Source organism: Ascaphus truei, chromosome 5 (assembly GCF_040206685.1).
Source record: "Ascaphus truei isolate aAscTru1 chromosome 5, aAscTru1.hap1, whole genome shotgun sequence".
In the NCBI taxonomy this organism is placed as follows: Eukaryota; Metazoa; Chordata; class Amphibia; order Anura; family Ascaphidae; genus Ascaphus; species Ascaphus truei.
In genome coordinates, this window is record NC_134487.1 from 120,858,132 (window position 1) to 120,882,472 (window position 24,341).

The following is a 24,341-nucleotide window of genomic DNA, read 5'->3' on the forward strand; positions in this document are numbered from 1 at the left end:
GGTAAGGCAATATAGTTTGAGGGGTTAGGCAAAAGCAAAGTCCAGTACAATCCACGGTCATTCACAAAGAAGACAATTTTATAGGGCAAGCCTTAGGGCAATGTGAGCCTTGGGCCCCATGACTTCTGGGGCCCAATGCTCCCTCCTCTCCCTCCTGTCAGCAACTTTCACCCAAAAAGAGGAGGGAGCTGGATGAGGGAGCGTGGGACCCCCATCTTACAGCTCCCCCCTCCAGTCAGAAGTTGGGTCCTGGCACTGTCAGGAGGAGGAAGAGGAGGAAGCTTGGGGCCCCCAGATAGGCGGAGAGAGGTAGGTATGGGGAGGGGTATGTGTGTGTGTTTCCTCCTTTGGTTACCTTTTGCAGAGCAGACCGCCTCGTATAGCGTCGCACTGCCATGCCAACATGACTTCACATGTCAGGACACAGTGACGCTGACGGAGGGATACTCTTCAAGGTAAGTCCCCTTAACTTTTTTACAGGACAAGCCTGGGAACAGATTTGCAACACAAGAAATTGAAGAATTTCATGATCTTTAAATAGGACTAATCAAGGAAGTGGGAGAGTATTATGTTGCAATGCCTCTTGGAACTATAATTCTTCTCCTGTGTCTCAAGTTTGCTGGAAACTTGCAGTACTGCAGCCAGAATAATCTCACGAGGGCAGAATTTCCTAATGCTGCATATCCTGGCTAATCGCTGAAAAACTGGTCTGGCAAATATGCTATTAGCCTTTGCAGCTACTGCCTGACATTGAGCACTATTGCTAAACCTGGTGTCTACAATCACTCCTAAATCCTTTATTTAGTTTGTACAGATGCAACCACCAGTATTAGAAACTGTTTTCAGATATAACCGCAAATGACACTTGGAAAACAAGTCTAGTATGGGAAGTATGATAACCACAAGAGAGACAAATGGGAGATGAAAAAAGTAGTGGTGGATTCAGCCGGTTCTCACCGGTTCATGGTTCATGCAAACCTCTTCCTAAAATTTTCAAAGTTCGCCGAACCGGTGCAACCGGTCCTTATTTCCCCCCCATCTAGGACTCCGTTCTGCATGTTTTGCAACCTGCAAAAGCCTAGCTGTGCGATGAACAGAGTCTAGCTGTGCAAGGACTCGATCTGGTGAGCCAATAATTTACTACAGACTTTCACAGCACCGCGTCAGGGGAGAAGTATGGAACGCTGCAGAGTCCAGTTCCGCAAATGCGATGTGGAACCCTAGGCTCGCGCGTCACACGATCCATGCTGGTTGAAGAGTAGTTGCCCGGCCTTGCTCCGTTCCACGACTCTTCTGGTTATCTGGCAAGTGCGGCTCCGTTAAACCACCGGGTGACATGACTGCCGTCACATAACCGGCGGGAGCATCAGGGGTTAGTGTAAAGTGCACATTATTATGTCGAATGGATGGCACTAAAGAAAAGAACATGATGTTCCCATAGGAACTTCTCCAGCGTATCATTCTTTTTTGGTTTAACTCCTCCAGTGGGATCCATCATCCACAATGCACCAGCACTGAAATTATTAATCTTCATGATCATACACCCTATTAAAAGTCTGACAAATTAGTTAATCCCTTCAATACTAGAGGTGTTTGTAGAGTTAAAAGTGTTTCAAACAACCACCCCTTAAACTCTGCTAAACCCCTGATAATGCCAATAGTTATCTCAATTGACCAATGATTGCTATTATTCCTGAATTATCTGCGTATTCACAAAAAATATTGATCACTGGATATTGATCACAGTGTAGCATAGAACATTTCAGCAAAAACGTAAGCCAGGGGTGCGCAGGATTTTTTTGAGGGGGGCACAGTAGTTGCAGTGGCCCCGCACTCTTCCACGAAGGCATTTCACTTAAATGCCACAGGACCATGTGAGGCCTCTGCAACCTCAATTTACCGGTATTCAGGTGAGAGAGATCCTGTTGCTAAAATTTCTGAATCCCATCACTAGAAAAAAGTAATGTCGAGCTACCATTTTGCCGAGAGTCTGTGAAAAGACAAGGTCTTTCTCTCATTAGGAATAGAGGTCAGGTTAGCACAGAAGAGTGTGACAAAGACAAGGCTTAGACCAAGAAAAACAGATATATAAATCTATGTACTAAGAAAGAGGAAGTACTAATTGCCTACATACCAGTATAGAGTAATAGTTCTGTATTGATTAGAGCTATAGAGCTACTAGAGCTATCACAGATCTAGCTTAGACGGAGGCATAGGGAATTGCTGTTTTTTACTTATATTATATACTGTATATATGTAATATATATATAATATAATATATAATATAATATATATTATAAGTGTAGATACGTTCCACATAATATAACACAGAGAATTTGTGCTTTTCATTTAGTATCAGAATATAACTATTCCACTGGAAACTAATTTTGGTAGGAAAGCAACTATCCCATCACGTGTCTCTATATTTCTCCTCTTTCATTAAAGAGCAATATAGTATATGCATTTATATGGAGCAACAGAAAAGATTCCATGATGCACATACTGTATGAAAACTGAATAGATGCATCAATTTCTAAATCTCCTATCAAACTTTAGCTTGATCTGCCAGGTCAGTAAATGTATTTGACTCAGAAACTCTAGTAAAGTGTATGTACCGGAAACGTGATAAACATGTTTTTTTTTCTTTTTTTTTTCGTATACATAATATGTAATATCCGATGTGAATGCAGGGCTATCAGATGTTAATTAAGCTTGCTTGATATACAGGTTGAAACTTTACATTTTATTTGTGTTCTTTCCTAGTCTTACATGATTGATGGACACGCTTTATTGCGGAGGAAAACTATGGTGTGGAGAGATGACAAGAAAAAAAATACATGCTATTTTTTATTATTCTCTAGTCAACATTGATATAAGGTAAAACAATGCATCTTCATGCCAGAATGCCACATGCTACAAAGCATGTTACAGTATATCTCTGTTTTTTCTCTGCCAGCCACTTTCCTCTATTTATTCAAAACGTTAAAAATGAAAATCTTTTCAGTTTCCAGCTTTAAAACCTTCAAATTGCCTGCAGTCTGTAATCAATGACTCAGACCTTATTATGGTTAAAAATGACATCTAATAGTTACCTATACATGTTCCAATGCCTGTTTTCTATGATTCTGGTTATTATGTTCAGTGACATGCCTCACATTAAGTGGCTTATAAATGTTAGCATTATTCTGTAGGATTGTTGGATTGAGTACATTAAAATTAAAAAAAAAAAAGATAATAATATCAGAATACATTTCCAATAAAGGAGAAGCATTATGACTGTGAAAATGCTCTAAATTAAAATCTTTAGTTTGTCATGTTACTATTGAATGAATTGCAGCGTGCCACAGGTGTACACTGGCTGAACAGATGGAAACATTTATTTTTGTTGGTTGCTCATTAGCATTGATGGTTTCTTGGCCATAATGTTTTTGTCCCAAGGTGCACTTGTACATCTGTTACATATTCATAAGCTATATATGTCCTGTGGGAGATATCCATGGTTTGTGAAATGCCATTTTCAACACTTTGGGCAACAAGGCCAGCAAGTATAGGTTGGCACTTGTTAGCGATTTAAAGAATTTAAAATCTTTCCTCGCAATATTAAAAACATTTTATATTACAAGAAATAGGTAGTCAAAAACTATGGTAACCCTCAAACAATAAAACTACATACAGTGTAATTATCTTCTGTCTTTCCATTGCACTAAAACATAGTACTTTTTAAAAATCAAGGCATCCCAAGTGATTGTGTGAATAATTCTACCACAAGAAAATATGCAGCTCAGAATAATTTGCCTAACTGGAATCATAAGAGTATTAATACAGCACTTGAATGCAAAAGAGAAAAATCCAATAATCAGAAGCAGGGAACAAAGCTCTTTTGACCCCATTTTGAAAAGTGTATTCAATATGTATGGAAAGGGGGAATATTTTGTCTAAATTAGATCCCATTTCCCTAAAAATTAAACTGATAATTGGGTTATTTTATTATTCAAATAGCAGCCTATCTCCCAAAAAGAAAAAGAAAAAAGAAACGGAACCTTCTTTGTAAAGATGAATGATTGAATATATATACATTATCTTCAGTCCTTGTCGATCCACTGCTGGATGAAGGCCTTCCCAATGATCTTCCAGGTTCTCTGGTTGCAACCTCTCTTCTCCATGTTGCTCCAACTAATGTTCTGATTTCATTCACTCATCTTACTTTTGGTCGCTTTGGTCTTTTGATATTCCGTGGAATCCATCCATCATCGTAAAATGAGATAATTTCTTCTTGTTATTTGTCCACGTAGGTACGGAACCAGGAAAGCATAGCAGGCCAAAAAGCGGGGACCAGGCACAGCATCAGCTATTAAAAGTGAGGTTTATTCATGTAGAAAACACAGCAGCATACACAGGAGAAGGTGAGGTCTTACTTTTGGTCACTTTGGTCTTTTGATATTCCGTGGAATCCATCCATCACCGTACAATGAGATAATTTCTTCTTGTTATATGCCCTGCCCACTGCCATTTTAATTTCCTGAAATGTCTTGCCCTTGGGAGTTGTCTCAGTGCTGCAGGAAAATGTCCCGGCATAAGCTGGATCCCTCGAAGAAGTCACTCACTTGACGAAACATGTCGGACGTCGTGATGTAGTGACACACTGACATCATCACGCCGGTTGAGAGCTGTCTCGAGGTTTGCCAGTCTATTCTCCATACGAGGAGGTTGAGCAGAGGATACTTCCGGATTTTGCAGAGCTGCGTGTAGCGGAGCAGGGCGCTCTAGTGACGGGCTGCTGTGATTGCGTGCTTGCGCTCTACACACGAAGTGTAACAGCTTATACATGGACATTTTCCTGCAGCACTGAACGGTGCACCAGCTATCCGTAGATACCATCTTCCCCCTGTTGACATAGAGGTGACGCTCTGACTACTTTCCATCCAGCCAAGGATAAGTATCTACTGCCTACCAACTGTGTATATCTACACTATATTGTCTGGCTCCTAATCCTCTTGCAGTTCCTCACGGCTTACAGATTGTCTCCCATGAATGCTTACTTTATATTGAAGTGAGTGAATGTCCTGGCGGCCACTCTTCTTTTTAAATAAAATTATCTTTGTACATACAATATTATGCCATGGAGCTGGCGCTTCTTTTTGTCTTTTTCTCTTAGATTTCCTTGATCTGGCTAGATCAACGAACTGGGGGGAAGGGAACCCTCGCTACTGCTATGGTGTATGACAATGTGGTGCTACTATCTGGGGAATAATTGGAACATGAACAGGAAGAAACAGGACCCCACTGGAGAGCACTCAAACATGTACTGGAATCACAGTGTGCTATCAATGGAAGAGGTCATATGTGGAGTGAGGAGTGAGTGATTAAAATAAAGTTTATTAGGAGTAATAACTCAATTAAAATAAGGGTAGGAAACTATGGTTATCAAAGTGAATGAGACTCAAGTTGAGCCAATAAAGCGTTGCGAAAATAAAATATACCGGATAAGTGTGTATAAATGTGCTGACACCCTTGATGATATGTTCAGGGTGTAGCTAGATAGTCAAGCCGAGGTGGCCTCTGCCTGTGAGAGTATAACACAGGTACAGCCTATAGGTATAAGGTTGTGGTGAATAGCAACAGGAGGGGGAATGTATACACCAATGGTGGTATAGGTGAGTCCCCCTACCTGAATGGACCACAGGTGATATAAATGCTAAGTGAGCACTGCAACTGTCTGTGTAAGTAAGCTGTACTAGAGACTAATCTGATAGATCTACCAATCCCATATTGTGACAATCAAGCAATTGTACCACTGTAAGTATCAGTGATAATAGCTGTCATAAAAGGGCACAGTTTAAGGTAGTAGGCAACACCCCCCACACTAGGTAAGTCACCTGTGTAAGGAAACCCAATAAGGTTTAAAAATCCCAGCACAGCATACTCTACAGCTGTTGGCCCACCAGTGGACAGAAAATAAAAAAGAGAGAACAGTAGTACACAAGTAGTGTCTACTTACACCTCGGTAGGTAAGAACAACAAGCATTCTGTATGGATAAAAAGCAGACTCTGTGGTAGTGCTAGATAATAAACACCTCCTTGCTTAGTGCTGGGTGTATTCATGCTTGCCCAGGGTGCTGCTAACAAACAATTAGGGTAAGCTCAATGCATAAGGAAAGCTCCGTGTAGGGGAGCTAGTATGGGATGGTCGCGCTCCGATCACGAGCGTTAGTCCCGCCCCTTTGACGTGATGACGTCACTGCCACGTCCTTTTTTTTCTTTTTAGGTCTTGGAGCTGGTTCTCCCTATTCAAAGCAGCCGGAGCCTGACATTACATTGGACTTTATTCCTGTGAAATTTGAAAAGGGACTGGTATCTCACGGTTAATTTATTTTGTGTTTTTATATGTTTTTTTATATTTTGAGTATTTATTTTAATCTAGTTTAATTTGTGTAGATATATTTTGCTAGTGTTATATGTGTATTATCATTTAAGTAGCACACATTATTTTATTTGTAATTCATTAGGTATAGTAGCACAGCTTGTATTTTATTTGTTATACATACATATATATATATATATATATTTTTTTCAAGAGTACTCTTGTTTTTTATTGTCATACATTGTGTTTATTGTGTCTATTGGCATCATTGTGTTTGTTTTAATCTGTTCAGTTACCTAGCCTTCCTTGCTTAATTAATAAATGTTCCTGTTTTTTATTGCCTTACAGGATTGCACCTTTTTTCTTCCTTCCATTTAATCAGGATAGGCATATCCTCATTAGGGCTGCATCCTGCTAGCTCATTTCACCTGGGTCAGTACATTTATTAGTCACCCATTTACTCACTTATAGTATTTAATTTGTAATAGTCCTAGTGCTGATTTCTTTCTGATACATATATATATATATATATATTTATATATGAGAAAACGGTCACTGGCAATCCAATTGCTATAGGTATGGTCGCGGTGCTAAGCCCATAAGGATGAATAGTTAATACTTTACCACCAGCAAAGATGATAAAAATGAAGACAGCACTCAGCAGTAAAGTCGAAAAGTAACTGTGTTAAGCAAAAAGAATCACACAAAACCAATCATCTTTGCTGGTGGTAAAGTATTCACTATGTATTTATATATATATATGAATTGGATTTGTTACATTCAGTAATAAATTAAATATTACTATATGCATTTGTTTTGTTATTGTGTTGAGCAATAGCGTTCTATCAAGTTTGTTTGTTTTACTTATTGAATGCTCTATTTACTTCAATTCTTTATATTGACTATCCAGAAGTCTTCATCTTAATTCATGTGATTGCTCTATAAAATCCGTCACTTAAACAGTTTGTCCTCTTTCTTTTGAAATCTACTTTTTATAGTATTCTTATTGGATTGCGTCCCTTCGCTAATATAAAACACCTAATCGAAAAATGGCATTCTGTCATAGCTATATTTACAGGGGAAGACAAAAATTTTCGTATTAAAATTCAGATATTACATAAAACCTGTTATTCCTCCTCTCCAAATAAAAATCACATCATCGATAAATCTATTGCCATTGAACCAAGTTTGCCTGGTGATGATCAAAATTCCAAATGTAATAATCCTCTCACTCCCCTAGAGATAAGTTAGCATAGTTTGGGGTGAAATACATCCCTGCAGCAGTACAAAATATTTGTAGATAAAAAGTATTATTGAAACTAAAATAATTATTATGTTCACCTAATATAGAAATGCACATCCTGGTACTCCAAAAAATCAGAGACAAAATGCTTGCTGTTTTATTGAATTGCATTGCCGAAACATTCAACAACATTTTTTGGGACAAATAATTTCTATTTTGTATTACTATTGCAGTTACTGTACTTATCTTCCTTTTTGTTATCAGTTTTCAAATAGCAAAAGTTTTAAGTGATGAACTATATTTATCATCATCATAGTTATTGCTTTTCATCGACACTAAGCAAACACTAACTATTTGCCAACATATATTTGCATCATTTATATCATAAATTCTCACTAAGCATTTGCACTATCTTACATAATATAGTTTATATGTTTATTTTAGGGTAAAATATTTTGGCAGAAATTATTTTATATATTGGTACTAGTAAGGCTCCTATACAATATGTAGTGAAGTCACGTCCCAGCTGAAGAACGTTTTAGTACCATTCACTTGAATGGATCCCTTCTCTTCTAAGCAGTGGGAAGGGGATTTACAGCATATTAAATGGGGCCAACGGGGTAGATCCACAGAAGTCTGTCATTTTTGCGCTAATAACGCTAAAGACTAAATTGGGAATGGATGTTATTTTTCTTAATTTTAATGGGTATCTGCAAAGCTAATGGATGCAAAGATAATGTCAGTTCGTAAAAGTAGCAGCGCTATTAACTGTGATGTTCGTGTCTCAGAGACGTACTCTAATACAAGCTTTAACGTGCATTATTAACGCATGCGATAAAGACGCATTATTCATGTGCGTTACCAAAGAGGGCATACATTGGCCAAAGAATTTGACTAAATGATCCATACTTATGAGTAGAAAGACAGATAAGTATTTAACTATATAATTTATCATATTGGATGTAGCATTGGGACTTTTTGTCTTTTGTTGTATACCTGTACATTATCTATTTATTTGTATTTATAAAATGTATTACCAGGAAGTAATACATTGAGAGTTACCTCTCGTTTTCATGTATGTCCTGGGCATAGAGTTAAGATGACAAATAATAAATGGTTACAAATACAGTTGCATAAGTGAACAGGGTATACAGTAAATGATATACAAGACATTGCATGCACAGTTAAGATACTATATATTATGGGCGTATGTAACAGTTACAGACCAGATTAAAATGTGAAACAGCTTTAGTTTTGAAAGAACTTAGATTAGTGGTGGCTGTGAGAGTCTCCGGTAGATTGTTCCCGTTTTGGGGTGCACGGTAAGAGAAGGAGGAGAGGCCGGATACTTTGCTGAACCTTGGGACAAGGAACAGTCTTTTGGAGTCAGATCTCAGATTATAAGTGCTGCATGTGGTAGGGGTGAGGAGCTTGTTCAGATAGATGGCTAGCTTGCACAGAAAGTATTTGAAGGCAAGACAGGAAAGATGAACTTTGTGCCTAGACTCAAGTGATGACCAATCTAGTTCTTTGAGCATTTCACAGTGCTGTGTGTTGCAGTTGCATTGGAGAACAAAACAGAATATTTAATTGTAGAGGATATCAAGTTTTCTAAGGTGGGTTTGGGCTGCCGAGCCGTATACTATGTCCCCATAGTCGATAATTGGCATTAGCATCTGCTGTGCGATACGCTTTCTGGCGCAGACTTAGGGATGATTTGTTCCGGTAAAGTACACATACTTTGGCATAGGTTTTCGATGTCAGGGTATCAATGTGCATTCCAAATGTTAAATGGGAGTCAAACCATAAACCCAAGTATTTAAAACTAGTAACAGGAGTTAGGGTGGTGTTAGCGTTGGTTCTGATCTGGAGCTCCGTTATTGGAAGGTTTATAAATGTAGCCTTGGTCCCAAATACCATTGTTACAGTCTTGTCAGTGTTTAAAAACAGTTTGTTTTGGGAGATCCAATTTTCAAGTCTCAAAAAGTCAGATTGAAGTATGTGTTCAAGATCGGAGAAGCTAGGGCTGTCTGCATATAAGATTGTGTCATCTGCAGTGTTTGGGGTAAAAGCCAGATTGGAATTGGCTAGGGAACTTTGTCTTGGTATAGAAATCGCTTAATTGGGAGTGAACACATTTTTCCATGACTTTGGATAGTATTGGGAGAAGAGAGATTGGCCTGTAGTTTGAGACAGTGTTTTTGTCCCCACTTTTGAAGATTGGGACAAAGTTTTCCAAGTCATAGGGATATGGCCTGCAGGCAGAATAGAGTTGACTATGGAAGCAATTGGTTTGGCAATGGCTGGGGCACCAAGTCTTAGGAACTTAGATTGCAGTAAGTCAGGTCCACATTGGCTGCTTAGTTTTAGTTTGAGGAGCGCTTGTGTAATCTCCTCATCGGCTACTGCGACAAATTGACAATTGTGAGCAGTGTTGTGAGACGGTGTGGCTATAGGGGTACTCTCAGAATGAGGTTCATGTTTGAAGTTTGGGTTGCGTTTCGCAAATAAGTTAGTAGCTCACCCCACAAAGTAATCATTCAATGCTTTTGCAATGTCAGTGGGATTTCTTAGAGTAATATCTTCCTTCGTGATATTACTTGGTTGTTGTTGGCTAGAAGGCTGGAATATATTGTGGGTAACCTTCCAGAAGTTAGCTTGGTTTGATGTATTCTGGTGAAGATTGTCAGAGTAATATTGTGCTTTTGCACATCTTGTTTGCCTTGTGCACATATTCCGCAGGCATCTGTAGTTAAGATCATTGGTAGTGCCAGTTACTTTGTAGCTTTTCCACAAGGTATCCCTGAAATGGTAGAGTGCTATAAGGTCAGGTGTAACCCACAGAAGGTGCCCCCCCCCGTACTCTTATTCTGCATAGTGGAGCATGGGTATCACAGAGTTTTGAGAACCCAGATTGGAAATAGTCAAGCGCAGAATCAGGGTCGAGAATTAAGTCGATTCTGTACCAAGGGCATTTGGTAAGGTTAGCCAGAAACTGTTGTGGGTTAAAGTTTCTAAATGTTCTAGTGAGGAGAACTTTAGTGCTTGATTGGGGTAGTTTAATTTTCCTTACACATTACACATTACACTATTTCATCGTCACTGAAAGTGTCAGGAAGAATGCCAGAGGATTGAATTCTGATGGGATTTGAGGACAGAATCCAGTCTAGCAAGGAATGATTGTGAGATTTTAGGTTTGTACATGGGTTGGGAAATGAGTTTCGTTAGGTTAAGTGACTTGAGTTATATCTGGATTTTGTTGTTTTTAGGGTCGAGCCAATTGTAGTTGAAATCCCCAAGAACTAGCAGCTCACTCTTCTCATTCAGAGAGGAAATAGAGCCAAGAAACTGTGTGATATCAGTCAGGGACCGTAGTAGGGCTTTAGGGTAGCAGTACGGTAGATGCCAGCAGCCAAGATAGGCCTAGAAAAAGGGAGGCAGATTTTGCCAACTAGGATTTCAAAAGAGGGTGGGTTTGGGGGGCAATTTAAATGGGTAAAATGTAAGGTTTCTGCAAAAAATAAAATAACACCCTTCCTCCTCTCTTTGACCTATCTTTCCTTGAAATGGAGTATCCCTGACTGGCAATGTTTGCATTGAGGGTTTTAGGGATTAGCCATGTTTCTGTGAGAACGATGGCTTTGGGTTTATGCATAAGGCCGCACTTATGGTGCCGGCGATGGCAACGGCGAAGTGATGTCGCCTGAAAACAAATGCATTGCCGCCGCCGCGTGCGTTTATAGTAAGCACAACGGCGACAATGCGACGGAGCGACGTCGTGAAAACTGGTAGCCGGCAAAATTTGATTTTTCAAGGGCTGTCGCTTCATGTGACGGCCCTTAAACCTATAAAATGCCCAGAAACCCACGCCACATATATCCTTGAATACTATAGTTTATGATGTGTTTCAGACATTTATATATACACAATATATCTTTGTATGACGTAACTTTTTGTAATGAACGGGTTAAGTCCTATACGCATTGCATTGCTTTTAGGCTATTTCCATAAATAAATCAATGATAACCAGAGTCTCTCTGGATGTGAGTAAGGGCAGTGTGACAGGGACTTTCCCTGCCTTAAAAAGGCAGCACACATAGAGCCGGTCTATAGCTGATGAGTCCAGAAAAGAGCTGGTTAATTGTAGCCAGAGTCAATTAGCCAGTCAGGTTGAAAGGTATGCTGCACAAACTGCCTGCCTAGAAGGACTAGAGAGTCCAGAGAGATCCCAAGGAACCAGACCCTCTATTCCAGAACACAGCGGTCACTGAAACCCGCCACAGGGTGCACCCCATGGATACCAACCCAGACCTGGAGACTGATATAAAGAACCCCCTACTTAAAGGTTCCTCTTTAGACTTTGGGGTCAGAGGTTGGCAAGAGGCCTAGCCTCCGAGCCCTGCAAATAGGGACTATGAAGTGTGACTAAGCCCTTACAAAGGGATAGGCTTTTGTTTATTTGTGTGATGCCTTAAAGCTGTATTGTTTTTGGAAGATACGGGCTAAATAAAAGCCACTGTTTATTTCCCCAATCTATGCCCCCCTAGTTGTACCTCTGCACTCATCTCCTCCAGGCAGCTTTTGAAAGGTCTTTAATATTGTACTGTTATTCCCATGCGCTAACAGTAATGGAGGTCTGAGAATCTCCGTTGTTAGGTTAACTGCTCATTACCATATTATTTGCATATGAGTAAGCAAAATATCCAGTAAAATGTATCAATGTGATATTCTTTGCGGTAACGAGAGAGTATCGCAACACAAATCCCCTTTTGGGATAAGCGTTACGGGGATTGATACGTTATACAGGCAACGTAAAGCTAAAAATTGAACGCACTGAGGATCTACCCATAAGTGCCTTCCATGCCAAAAAAAGAAACAAACACACTGATAGCATATAATCCACTGCTTCTCATTGAAACATTTCAAATTCACCTTTATAAAATATCACGTCATGAACAAGCTTTTCTGACAACATATTTTTCGCTGAAAAAAAAATGGTCTCCTAACTTTTTAGTTTTCAGCTGCAAGTAAAAATTAAAACATACAGATTCACATTGTAACTATGACAATCAAAAGCCAGCAAAAATATGTGTATAAAGCATGAACATCAACATGGTAGGATGACCAACTATAAAGTAAATACAGTACCTGAATTCCCATTAAGTGTTCCATAGTAATTGGCAGGTTACAGAAAGGGAAACCACAAATAACAAATTGCAAACATGGAAATAAGTAACATTACAGCCTATAAGAGATTATAATATCTGATCAGATTATTCTATTGCCAAAAAACGCATCGATTTTCCAAAAGCCTTTTTTATTATGCAGCAACATATTCAACACACAAGTAAGTGTTATAAAAAAATATCCAAACACATAGTCTGTGAAAAGGGCTCTTAGGCACAAGTGAAAGCAATTTTAATTAAGGATTCAGTAAATATCAGCATTTAATTAATGCCACTTGTCCTACTAATGCACAAACGTGCAGTTATTTTGTTTATACTTTAGGTGTAAACAATTTATAGATATAGAGATAGTTTATTTAATTGTATGCAAGCATGTTTATCAGAAGATGCACTGCAATGTATTTTCTGTGCTTAGTCTCAAAATTGCCATTAAGCAATGACAAACAAACATAAATATTTCAGCATTTATTGGGATTTCAACAGTGACACACATTTATGGTCAGTAGCATAATGCTATTTTATGTATGTAGGACCACATACACAATATTCAAAATAAAAATACTAAAGCTGGTTATGAAAAGGAATGACGTAAAAACAATTGAGATGCTTTCAGTCTGGAGATAGCCCTTTGTTTTAAAGCTGTAATTCAGTCCAAATTGTGAATCTCCATTTTTCTCTCTTGTAGAGAATCTTGTAACTCAAAATGTTTTCCTGTTGTGTCTGAGCAGATGAGGAATTATAAAGACTAATACAACAATTTAACGCTTCAGAGAAACAGTGTATATCATTACTCCTCTGTAGCCAAGCACACTAATTAATATTTATTGCACCTGTCAAACCAGTAGCCGTGGTCAATCCATTGCCTCAGCAGTTCAATGGGAGGCTGGGCACCATATTTCTCCTTGGCAGGCATGTTTAGGTCATCAACAAAGACAAAAGCTCTTTTCCCCAGTGGAGCACCGTAAACCCTCTTCTTTCGCCTGCAAAATTAAACCATTAATTTAGTTCATGTTAATTTTCAGCCAAGTTTTAAACAGCGAACAAGAACACAAAAAAAAAACTTCAAGTGTATACGAAGTTACATCATTGTTAGCAACAACAAGAACTTCAACAATCCATGACCTCTATTTTTATCAGATGGGCCTTAAAGGTCACAGAGCATTGTGAGGCGATAGTTATAAATCCACATGGAATTTAATCAAAGGTGGCAGGGCATTCTATGGTAAATAAGCTTTCTGAACTATTACAGCTACAACCTTTGTTAACTGATGACAACAAATGGTGAATAGCTGGCAGTGGGATTAATCAAACTGGAAGAAATGCAACTAACAAACTTCAGCTTATCTGACAATACTAGCCAAGGTTTTAATTTGCAAGCTTTGGGGATAATGGTTTTCAGGTACTTAAAAGTTGTGTTCATGTAGTAAAAGAGACAAAACAATATAAAAGTAATACAATTAAAGTTGCAGTTTTACACAGGATCTCACAAAGGATAGTGGTAATATTATTATTATTTTATCGATGAAAACGTTTTAGTGTTTTTTCACAACCAGCGACCTGCTAGAAAAAAATACAAATCTAATAATGAGTTATAAATTATTTAGACTGTTAATTGATGTACAGATGCAGCAGCCGTTATCCGAACATTTCACAGAGCCGTTTTCGTGAACTCCGCTGTACCCCACGCGGCATTCACTCGTTATTCTTCCGTGAACGTTGCCGTGAATGCCACCAATCACACCCGTAATCTTCTACAGTTAGTGGATTTGTGTATGGCTAAGGAGCCTCAAAAAGGACTTCTTTCCCATGTCCAGTATACAGTATGAACTCGTAACGTTAATCATCAAATTACAATTACACACACGCACACTTGCAGAACTGTATGGCAATAAAAGACAGGTTGAATTGCACTTAGATTTTAAGACAACAACACCCGATAAAAACACTAGTAAACACACGTCTTAACGCCTGGGTATGCCCAAGAATACAAATTGTGAAATGTTCGGATAACGGCCACTGCATCTGTAATGCATATGCATAACAATACTGAACAAAACACCTAAAAACAGGATTTCACTCGCTAGCAAAGTTTTTTGTTCTTTTTTAAAAATCAGAACAATATCGCAGTCATCCCAGGAGCCCCCCAATTATAATAATTGTTATTTATTTATATGTGTCCCATTCCTTAGCATCCTGTTTTACTTATTAATTGTGATGACGATCGATCTTTATACATTTCTCTTCTGACCAACAATCTTATTTATTTATCTCAGAGGCTTACTAGTATAAATACAGGCTTATAGCAGATTCATGCTGACAATACTTTCAAACACTTGACATCCCTTACCACTTGGCTGATAAGAAAGTTATAGTTCTAGAGAGAGCACGGTGAGATTAAAAATTTCCACTAAGTGAAGGAAGCACCTGCCTACATGGGAGTCTCTGCATTCATTTCCGACTGTCCGCGTTTGAGGTTTTAGTCTATTATTTCTTTGTTTTACTTATTCAGTTGGAAGCAACTGTTTCTTGCAGTGAATTGTTTTCTCCCTTTCGACTGAAACAAAATTAGGAACCATGACTCCAATATATGAAATCTTCATTACTACAATAAAACAGAGCTTCTAAGATCAATGATCCTTACTTGACATACCTTTCAAATTGTTTGTAAGTTTTTAATACTTTTGTGGGTTGTTACGTTGTTGGTAAAATCACAAGGCCTCTAAAGATACACTAAACGTACTGGAAGACTAAAGTATCTGGATGTGAGATTAAAACTATTATTTATGAAGTTATGAAAAAGAACATACTCAATACAATATAAGGAATTTTGACACAGTGCTGCTGCAATAAATAGAGTTATGAGCATCAAGTGCGGTGTTCTAGTGTAATAAAGAGGCTGAAACCTTAAGCAAACAAAAATAAATTAATGTGTAAATTGCAGTAAATAATTCATCTTTATATAAGAAACTGTGGCAACAAGGATACAGATTCCCTCTAGAAAAAGTTAATACCATCCTAATACATTCAAAATTATTACATGGAATTTCTTGTTGGAATTCCATATACGGTACTATAATTGTATGAATCTATATATATATATATATAAAAGGCTTATGTACAGTATGTTTCCATGAAAAAGTTCAGCTGTTATAAGCAACAACCGGAATGCCTCCTCAAGGAGAGGAACAAGGAGGGAGGAAAGACCACAAGGAGAGGAGGAGATAGAGAGACAGCATAAAGAGGAGGAGACAGACGGATGATAAGGAGGAGGGAATGGAGAGCAGTGTGCACATGGAGCAGGAGGGGGTGCAAAGAGAGGGAAGAAGAGACAGCAAGGTGAGGAGGAGGAAACAGAGATAGCAAGGAGAGGAGGAGACAGATGAGTAGGAGAAAAGGGAGTGTAGTGTGCACAGAGAGGAACAGACACAGTAAGGCAGCGAGTGCAAAGAGAGGAGAGAGTGCAAAGAGGAGCAGGGCATGATGGAGGAGAGAGTAAAGTGGGGAAGAGGGGACAAAACACGGCTATGCATTACTGGGAGGGGTGAAAACAAAGAGTAATGGTTCATTAATAACCTTTAAGATCACCTAGATCGGCATATGTTACGCCGGGTACAGCTAGTTATTATGAATTAGTTGATAGCCATGAGTTAACTATACCATCTTTAAATGTTATTTGTGTTGCCTCAAGCCATACCTGTATGTTGTTCACCATCTCCCTTTTAAAAGAATTTCACATCATCCCTATATTTGTCCTTCTAAAAGTGATCGACCTTTTGATATATTGATATGCTGTATTTTGTCTTTCAGTGATCTATTATACTCTGTAAATGGTCAACATCAGTCCTAAATCATTTAGTGATGCTATATCTCTCTATTATCACGATAACCATGCAAAACATTGTCTGCAATTACCCATCAGACTTGGCAATTTCCTCTTCCTTTTTTATTGATAGTTTACTGTGTTTTTCGAAGATACCACTCATACAGACCTTATGCCTTTACAGATAACGCTAGATTAATGTTCTTTGTGGCAGTGAGAAGCTGACCACAGCAATCTCTGGAAAAAAATCTGCTAGCAGCCAGTAAACATAGAGCTGTTACTTTGGGGAAGGTGAATCTGGTTATATCTGTGTTTGGCACTGTATTGCACTTCTCTCCCTTGTTTCCAATATGCATTCCTTATGCTGTATACAATACATTCCAGGGGTGTCAAACTCACTTCATACTGTATGATGGGCCTGATAAGATTTCTTTGTAATTTATTTGGGCCATATGTACCATCAAAATATGCAAATAATACGCAGTAGTACTGTTGTACTGTATGCTAGATATCAGCATTAAGCAACCATAAAGAGAAACAATAACTTCACTAATACAATAAATAACATAACTAATTCCATTAAGACATACCGTAACTACACCTTGTCACTGCATTCAAAACTATCATTGTAAATCAAAACCTTCCAAAACCACTTAACACAGCAACCGGCCCTCTCCGAATGCTTGACTGTAAACACAAACAGAATATTTCCGGATTTCACATGATCCAATCCTCACTTGCTTCTCCCCACATGCTAATGTCCCCTCCTGCTTCTCTCCACTGTAGATAAGACTCATTTGTATCAGACTCCATTTTGTCTTGCTGGACTCCATCTTGTGTATAAATTGGAAACTGAAAATAGCGTTTGAGTATTCTTCTGAGAAAGTAGCAGAAAAAGATATACCCAATGGCAAGAACATAGATCGTCAATCTACCCAGACTTCTTGTAGATATCCGGTGAAAGAGATCAACATGCATAGTATTAGCAGCCATGTATAGGTTGGCTGGTAACCAGGCCGTATATAAGCTTTGCCTAGAATTAAAGATATTAGACCACTATGGAATAGATCAAGATGTGAGTTGTTGTCTTCCACTCTTAACAAATCATATATAGGGTTTTTATTAACCAATCCCATGTATTTTAAAACAAAATGATTTATGAATTAGAGAATGAGTAATTAATAGTCAGGATATGTGCAAATGTAAGTGAAACCCTGGTTTTATCAGCTAAATTAAAGGGGATAATTAGAATCAGGTGTTTAAATAATTAGGTAGATCTTCAGGTTTAAGTTTGGGAGGCACCACCCTATATAAGGATCAGAAACTTTGTAGTTTGGTCTTCACCACACAGGTTTGTGAAAACACGTCATACCACGATCAAAATAAATCTCTGAGGACCTCAGAAAAACAGTTATTAATGCTCATCAGCCAAGAAAGGGTTACAAAACAATTTCTAAGGATTTAGGGCTCCACCAATCCACTGTCAGACAAATGGAGACAGTTTAAGACCACAGTCACTCTACCCAGCAGTGGTCATCCTACCAAAATCTTTTCAAGAACAAACCAGCAAATCATCCAGAAAGTCACAAAGAACCCAAGAGTGACATCCAAGGATCTGCAGGCCACTCTCGCCCTGGCTAATGTGAGTGTTCATCACTCAACTATCAGAAAAAGACTGAACAAAAATGGTGTTCATGGAAGGAAAGCCAGTAGGAAACCACTGCTCTCTAAAAAGAACATTGCTGCCCATCTGAAGTTCACCAAAGGGAACATAGATTATCCCCAAGACTTCTGGAACAATGTTCTCTGGAAAGACGTCAAAGGTAGAACTTTTTGGCCTCAATGAGAAACGTTATGTTTGGCGAAAACCAAACACTGCGTTCGAACAGAAGAACCTCATCCAAACTGTCAAGCATGATGATGAGGGTGTGATGGTCTGAGACTGCTTTGCTGCCTCAGGACCTATACGGCTTGCCACCATTGACACAACCATTAATTCTGCATTGTATTAGAAGATTATAGCTGAGAATATCAGGCCATTCGTCCATGAGCTGAATCTGAACCGAAAGTGGGTCATGCAGCAAGACAATGATCCTAGACATACACGCAGATCTACAAAAGAATGGCTGCAGAAGAAGAAATTAAAAATGGCCTAGTCACAAGCCAGACCTAAACCCCATCAAAATGTTGTGGAAGGACCTGAAGTGAGCTGTCCATGCAAGGAAGTCCACAAATGTCACTGAGTTGAAGCAGTTCTGAAAGGAAGAATGGGCCAAAATTCCTCAAAACCTATGTGAGAGACTGACCAGCAGTTATTGCTGCTCAACCGGGGTGCTCTAAAGGTTCACATACATTTCACACATGAAATAATTCAATGTTAAATCATTTGCATATAAATAAATGTTGAAAACGTATAATGTTCTTGTGTCATTAGTTTGATCAGTATCTTTTTCTATTATTTGAATTTAGATTTAGATTAAGATCTAATAACATTTTAGGTTTGAAATATGTGAAAATCCTAAGGGTTTTTTCTCACCACTGTGTGTATGTATACCTTGAGAAAGGTACCACTGGGGGACTGAAACATCGTTTTTTGTGTCTTCTATCAAATATAGAAAATTTATGATTTACTTACCTGTGTGCTGTCCCTTGATGTCGTGTTGCAACCGGTATCGTATGGTCTCTCTATATATATAAATATATCAATTAAAAAAAAAAAACATATATATATATATATATATATATATATATATATATATATATATATATATATATATATATATATGGAAAACAGCACTCTAAATCCCAACTGCAATGAATGAATGAATGAATGTGTAGATCTGTCATAATCTATAGATATACATACATACATACTGTATAAACAATATGTGCATTAAAGTGCATGCAAATAAACAAGAATTAATTAAAAGTTGAAAGAACAAAGTGTCCACATGTCAAGTCCAAGGTATAAAAGATAACTTATACCAAACTGGAACAATGTCGGTTATCATGGAGAAAGCAGCTTCTGCAGGGAGGGGGGCTGCTCTTCTATGGAAATATCACTTCCAAAAATAGAAATCTGTGAAACAGAATGGGAAAAGTGCACAACCCTAGTGCATTACCATAACAAATATGACCGTTTATTAATAAAGGGGAGACAAATGCCCAAGAAAAACAATACAAACAATGAATAAGAGACCAGGTTACTGGCAACAGGCTGGAGACTCAGCAGTCCACTGGAAAAATATCTCAATCTGTGCAGACCTGAAGCAGCAATGGGGATGCACAAACCTCAGCTTGAGTACTGTATGTCAACATCCGATTAGAGCATAAATGTCCTCATAAAAATGTCTGCATGTATTGCTACACAAGCCAGCAAGGTACTGTATGCTCGTCCACATTAAGGGGAAATCCCAGAAGTATAGGGATATCATATGCCTATTGTGGGAGTATCGTGCATGGCCCGGTGTTGCTTGTCAAGGCTGCGTGATGACGCAATAGCCCTACGCGTTTCATCAGCTAACACCTGACTTCATCAGGGGTACACCCACCAAGTGTGGAGGTCTTGCATATATAGACAGAATGGTTCAAGTTGTTTGGCTAATAGGAAGAAACACACCAGACAGGAAATTTGCCATAATAAGACATAAACACCTACCACCAGAGACTAAACTCATGATGCAGAATATAACTATAGACAGAAATAAGCCTTCAATCTAAGTACATGTGTTATTCTATATCTAGAACTACTGTGAAATATATATGAATAACAAATGTTAAAGAAATATGTAAATCTCTATAAAATATACAACAAATAAGCAATTACTGTATCTGTATCATAAATAGAATAACACTATAAAGATATTAATAGTAAATTGAGAATTATAAAAATACATAAACAATTACAATTATCTTTATATTGGGTGAAATAAATATATATATAATATATATCTATATATATATAGATATATATATATATTTATGTATTAATGATAAAAATATTAACTAAAAGAATGTAAATATCTAAAATGAACCTAAGACTCAATATAATCTACTAAATTATAATCATAATAAGATATTCATTCAAAGAGAAGCCTGCACCAAGCAAATACGACTACTAGACTTTTATACATATTGATATCCAAATTTTCATTCAGACCAAGTGGTAATAGACAGTTTAACTTGAAAATCCAATCACTTTTACTTCTACATAGAAGTTTACAGTAATTTGATCCCCAGCTAAAACCGAGGGTGAATAAATTATAATCCCATTATTTTAAATCCTTCCGTTTTTTTATTGTGAACTAGTAGAAAATGTTTTCAAACAAAGTGGTGGTTGACCCTGTTAATAATATTTATTTTATGTTCGAGAAACCTCGTACTCAAAGGTTGGGTTGTCCGACCCACATACTAGAGGCCACAGCTAAAGGTCAACAGGCAAACCACAAATGCTGTAAGACAATTGATGAATCCCCTAACTTTAATGATTCACTATTGGAGGAAGATGTATATTCCTTTTTGGGATCCAAACATGTACATGTTAAACATCTCCCCTATTATAATTGTAATTCCTGATGGCCTCAAACTAAATTTTGGACCCTGACTAGATCTACGTTTCGTGGGAGCCTGTATCTTTTTATTACTGTTTGCTTTCCTATAAACTATAGCTGGAAAGTTTTCCAGGTTTCCTTCTAAAACGGGATCACCCCTTAATATATCCGAATGTTTCTTCATCATGGCTTCAAGTGACCTGGAGGACTGACTATATCTGGTGGAGAAGACTGTCTGACTGTTCAAAATCCATCATTCACATTAGAATAGATAACCTGCCTCTCTTTGGATGTCTGAAACAGATCACCCGTATCTAACCTAGTGTAACGGATCGGGGGACTCGCTCTTCCCAGCATGTCCCCGTCACCTTGGTTCCTCCGGCTAACCCTTCCATTCCCTTGCCTTCCCGATCTCTGCCTCATTCCCTCGCGGCGCGGTCGGCACGCTCCGGTTCGCGGTCTGCGTGCATGCGCGGTCCCCTCACTGTGTGCGTGTGTTCCCGGTCCGTGGTCTCCCGTCAGGGGACTCACGCCCCTCGGCGTACCTCCATCTCCCTGCCTGGTTCCTCCACTCCTTCTCCCTCTCATACTCTCCAGCTGAGCACCTCCTCCGCGATGATTCCCCCACGCTCTGGTACTCGCGTGCCGCACAACGTGACTGTGTTACAGAGGGCGCGCACACCCGCTCTACTTACCAACCCTCCCCAGGTACTGGCTCCACCCCCCGGAGGTTGCAGGCTATTACCCTAGATTACCTCCCTGTCTCCTCCCCTGCTCTCACACACCTATCCCTGCAAGCTCCCAGATAAACCCATGCTCCACCCCTTCCTGCTATTTGTCCTCCCTCCTTTATAACCCCAGTCTGTCCTCTCATTCCTTGCTCTGCATAGCTTTCCTGAAGCTCCTGTGTGTGCAGTGTCTATGCCTAGCTCCCTTGTCTGTTTCAGCTCTGGTTCCTGTCCCTGCCCCTGTTTGGATTCCCTTGGTTTGAACTTGAACTCTGCTTTGGACTTTGACTATGCTGCCTTCTCCTGCCCTTGTACCCTGGCTTTCGGACATCACTACGCTGCTCTCTCCAATCCCTGGACTCTGGCTCTTGGACAATACTTTCTGACCTCTGGCGCCCTGGACTCAGCAAGTATAACGTTAAGCCTTACTCACCAGGTCTGGCAACGCAACTACCACACTCCGGGCATGCCCTCACTGCTGTGGGTGCATGTTATACCCTTACCCACCTCAGTACTGGGGACTAGTCAGGTCTGCGGGCATACAGGCGTTACACCTAGCAGCCTTCAAAAAAGATTCCTCCCCTAGGGATGAATCATTTCCCTTGGAGATTAATTTTTCCTTAAGAAGATTCTACTGAGTTACAAAATCCAACTCAGTAGAGCAATTGCGCCTCACTCTACCGAATTGGCTAAATGGAATATTTTGCAACCATTTCAGATGGTGACTCCTATCAGCATGCAAATAGCTATTTGTAGCCACCTCTTAATATGAATGCCCATTTGGATATTGATGTCTGAATCAACTTTGAGTATTACACCCAAAAAATACAACCTCCACAGGATTCACCACATGCGTGAAAACCAAACCACTGGAGTTTAGATTGAAATGTGCAAATAGATCTAGCATGTTTCCAAAATCAGAATCCCAGATAATACGAATGTCATCTATGAAACGGCCATAGTACACCAGGCCCGCTCCCAAACGGAGGTTCATGCATCCCAATTGCTGCTGCAAATCGGCACGGATTGAGATCTTCCTCCAGTGGACTACGGAGTCTCCAGACGGTTGCCGGTAACCGGGTGTCCTTGTTTTTCTTGGGCATTTGTCTCCCTCTTTTTTTTAATAAACTGTCATATTTGTTATGATAATGCACTTGGGTTGTGCGCTTTTTCCATTCAGTTTCATATATACATATGTGAACGAGACAAACAAAAGATACCGCAATCACACCAAAAAGTCAAAGGTACCCCCCAAAAAAACAGCAAAGTACTACACATAATGATGGCTTGCGGTGCTCCTGGGACAGAATAATATGGTCACAACAAGAAAAAAGAAGTCAAATAAGGAGCACTCGGAATGACCAAAAAATAACAATTTATTAAACACGTGTAAAAACGACACTAGCTAAAAACACACACACAGGACCCCAAATATGCTCAAAGGACAATGATAATAGCTGTGCACAAAAAGGAAGGATAATAGCAGATGCAGGGAACATAGATGACACATGGAGCAAGTGCTCACTGTGTAATCACGACTCTCCGGTCATATATATGAGAACAGGTAAATACCCCTATGCATTGAAATGACTGCGTGATGAAAAGAAATACTGGCGATCAAAAAAAGGCCAGTCTCACTGAACAGTAAGTGAGGTACCACTATGCATGTACTGCTCAAATGGACCTATTTAAAGCAGAACTACACATGTAAGGAAAACTAAGCTGCATGAAACATCCTATACATAAAATTGCTAATCCAGGGCAAAATCCCCCAATACTGCGGTAGTCCAGAACAGGAAACATGTGGGTTCAGTCTACCACTGTAATGTCCTAAAGAACTTTCTAATTAGCAAGTGCTTAGTATATATAAACATGGATACTCAGCCACAGGAGCAGAAAATGTCCTTATCGATGATATGAGCACCCAGAGGCACTAATAATGGTGAAGGGCACAGCTGATCAAAATCATAATAGAAGTCCAGAGTCCATGAAATACGCAGGTATGCGCATAAAGGTATCAAGAGACGGGTCCCAGCACAACACTCCCACTCGTTAAAACCTTTGGCCAAAGTGATATAAGCCTGCAACTACTTCACGGCATGACCTGTATGCAGGTTTACCAAAATGACACTCATGAAAATACTAACATTGAAGTATTTAACTATGTAGTTTGTCACATTGTACGGTATATAGCAATGGGTATTTTTGTCTTCTGTTGTACTGTATACATTTGGCCACGCTCAGTAGCACTCCTTTTGATACAAATACATATATATGATGTGTTAGGTTCTGGGGTTAGAGCTTGATTGGATTGTGTGTTCAATAATTTTAATTTTCAACTGGTATCAGTTGTTTGGAGGTTTGTGGCCCCTCCTCCCTGGGATTAAAATCAACCCTCCCCACTTTTAAGTACAAGGTTTTTCCATGTCCCTGTGCAGGAAGTGTCTATTGAG

General features: G+C 39.0%; 1 protein-coding gene across 1 annotated transcript in view; it reads right to left on the reverse strand.

Moving 5' to 3' along the window:
• Nucleotides 1–24,341, reverse strand: part of LOC142495286 (dynein axonemal heavy chain 3-like) — a 1,152,169-nt gene that overhangs the window by 396,092 nt on the left and 731,736 nt on the right. The window contains exon 42 of the mRNA XM_075600542.1: nucleotides 13,621–13,770. Coding sequence (XP_075456657.1) covers nucleotides 13,621–13,770 — 150 coding nt within the window. The remainder of the gene's footprint in view (nucleotides 1–13,620; nucleotides 13,771–24,341) is intronic.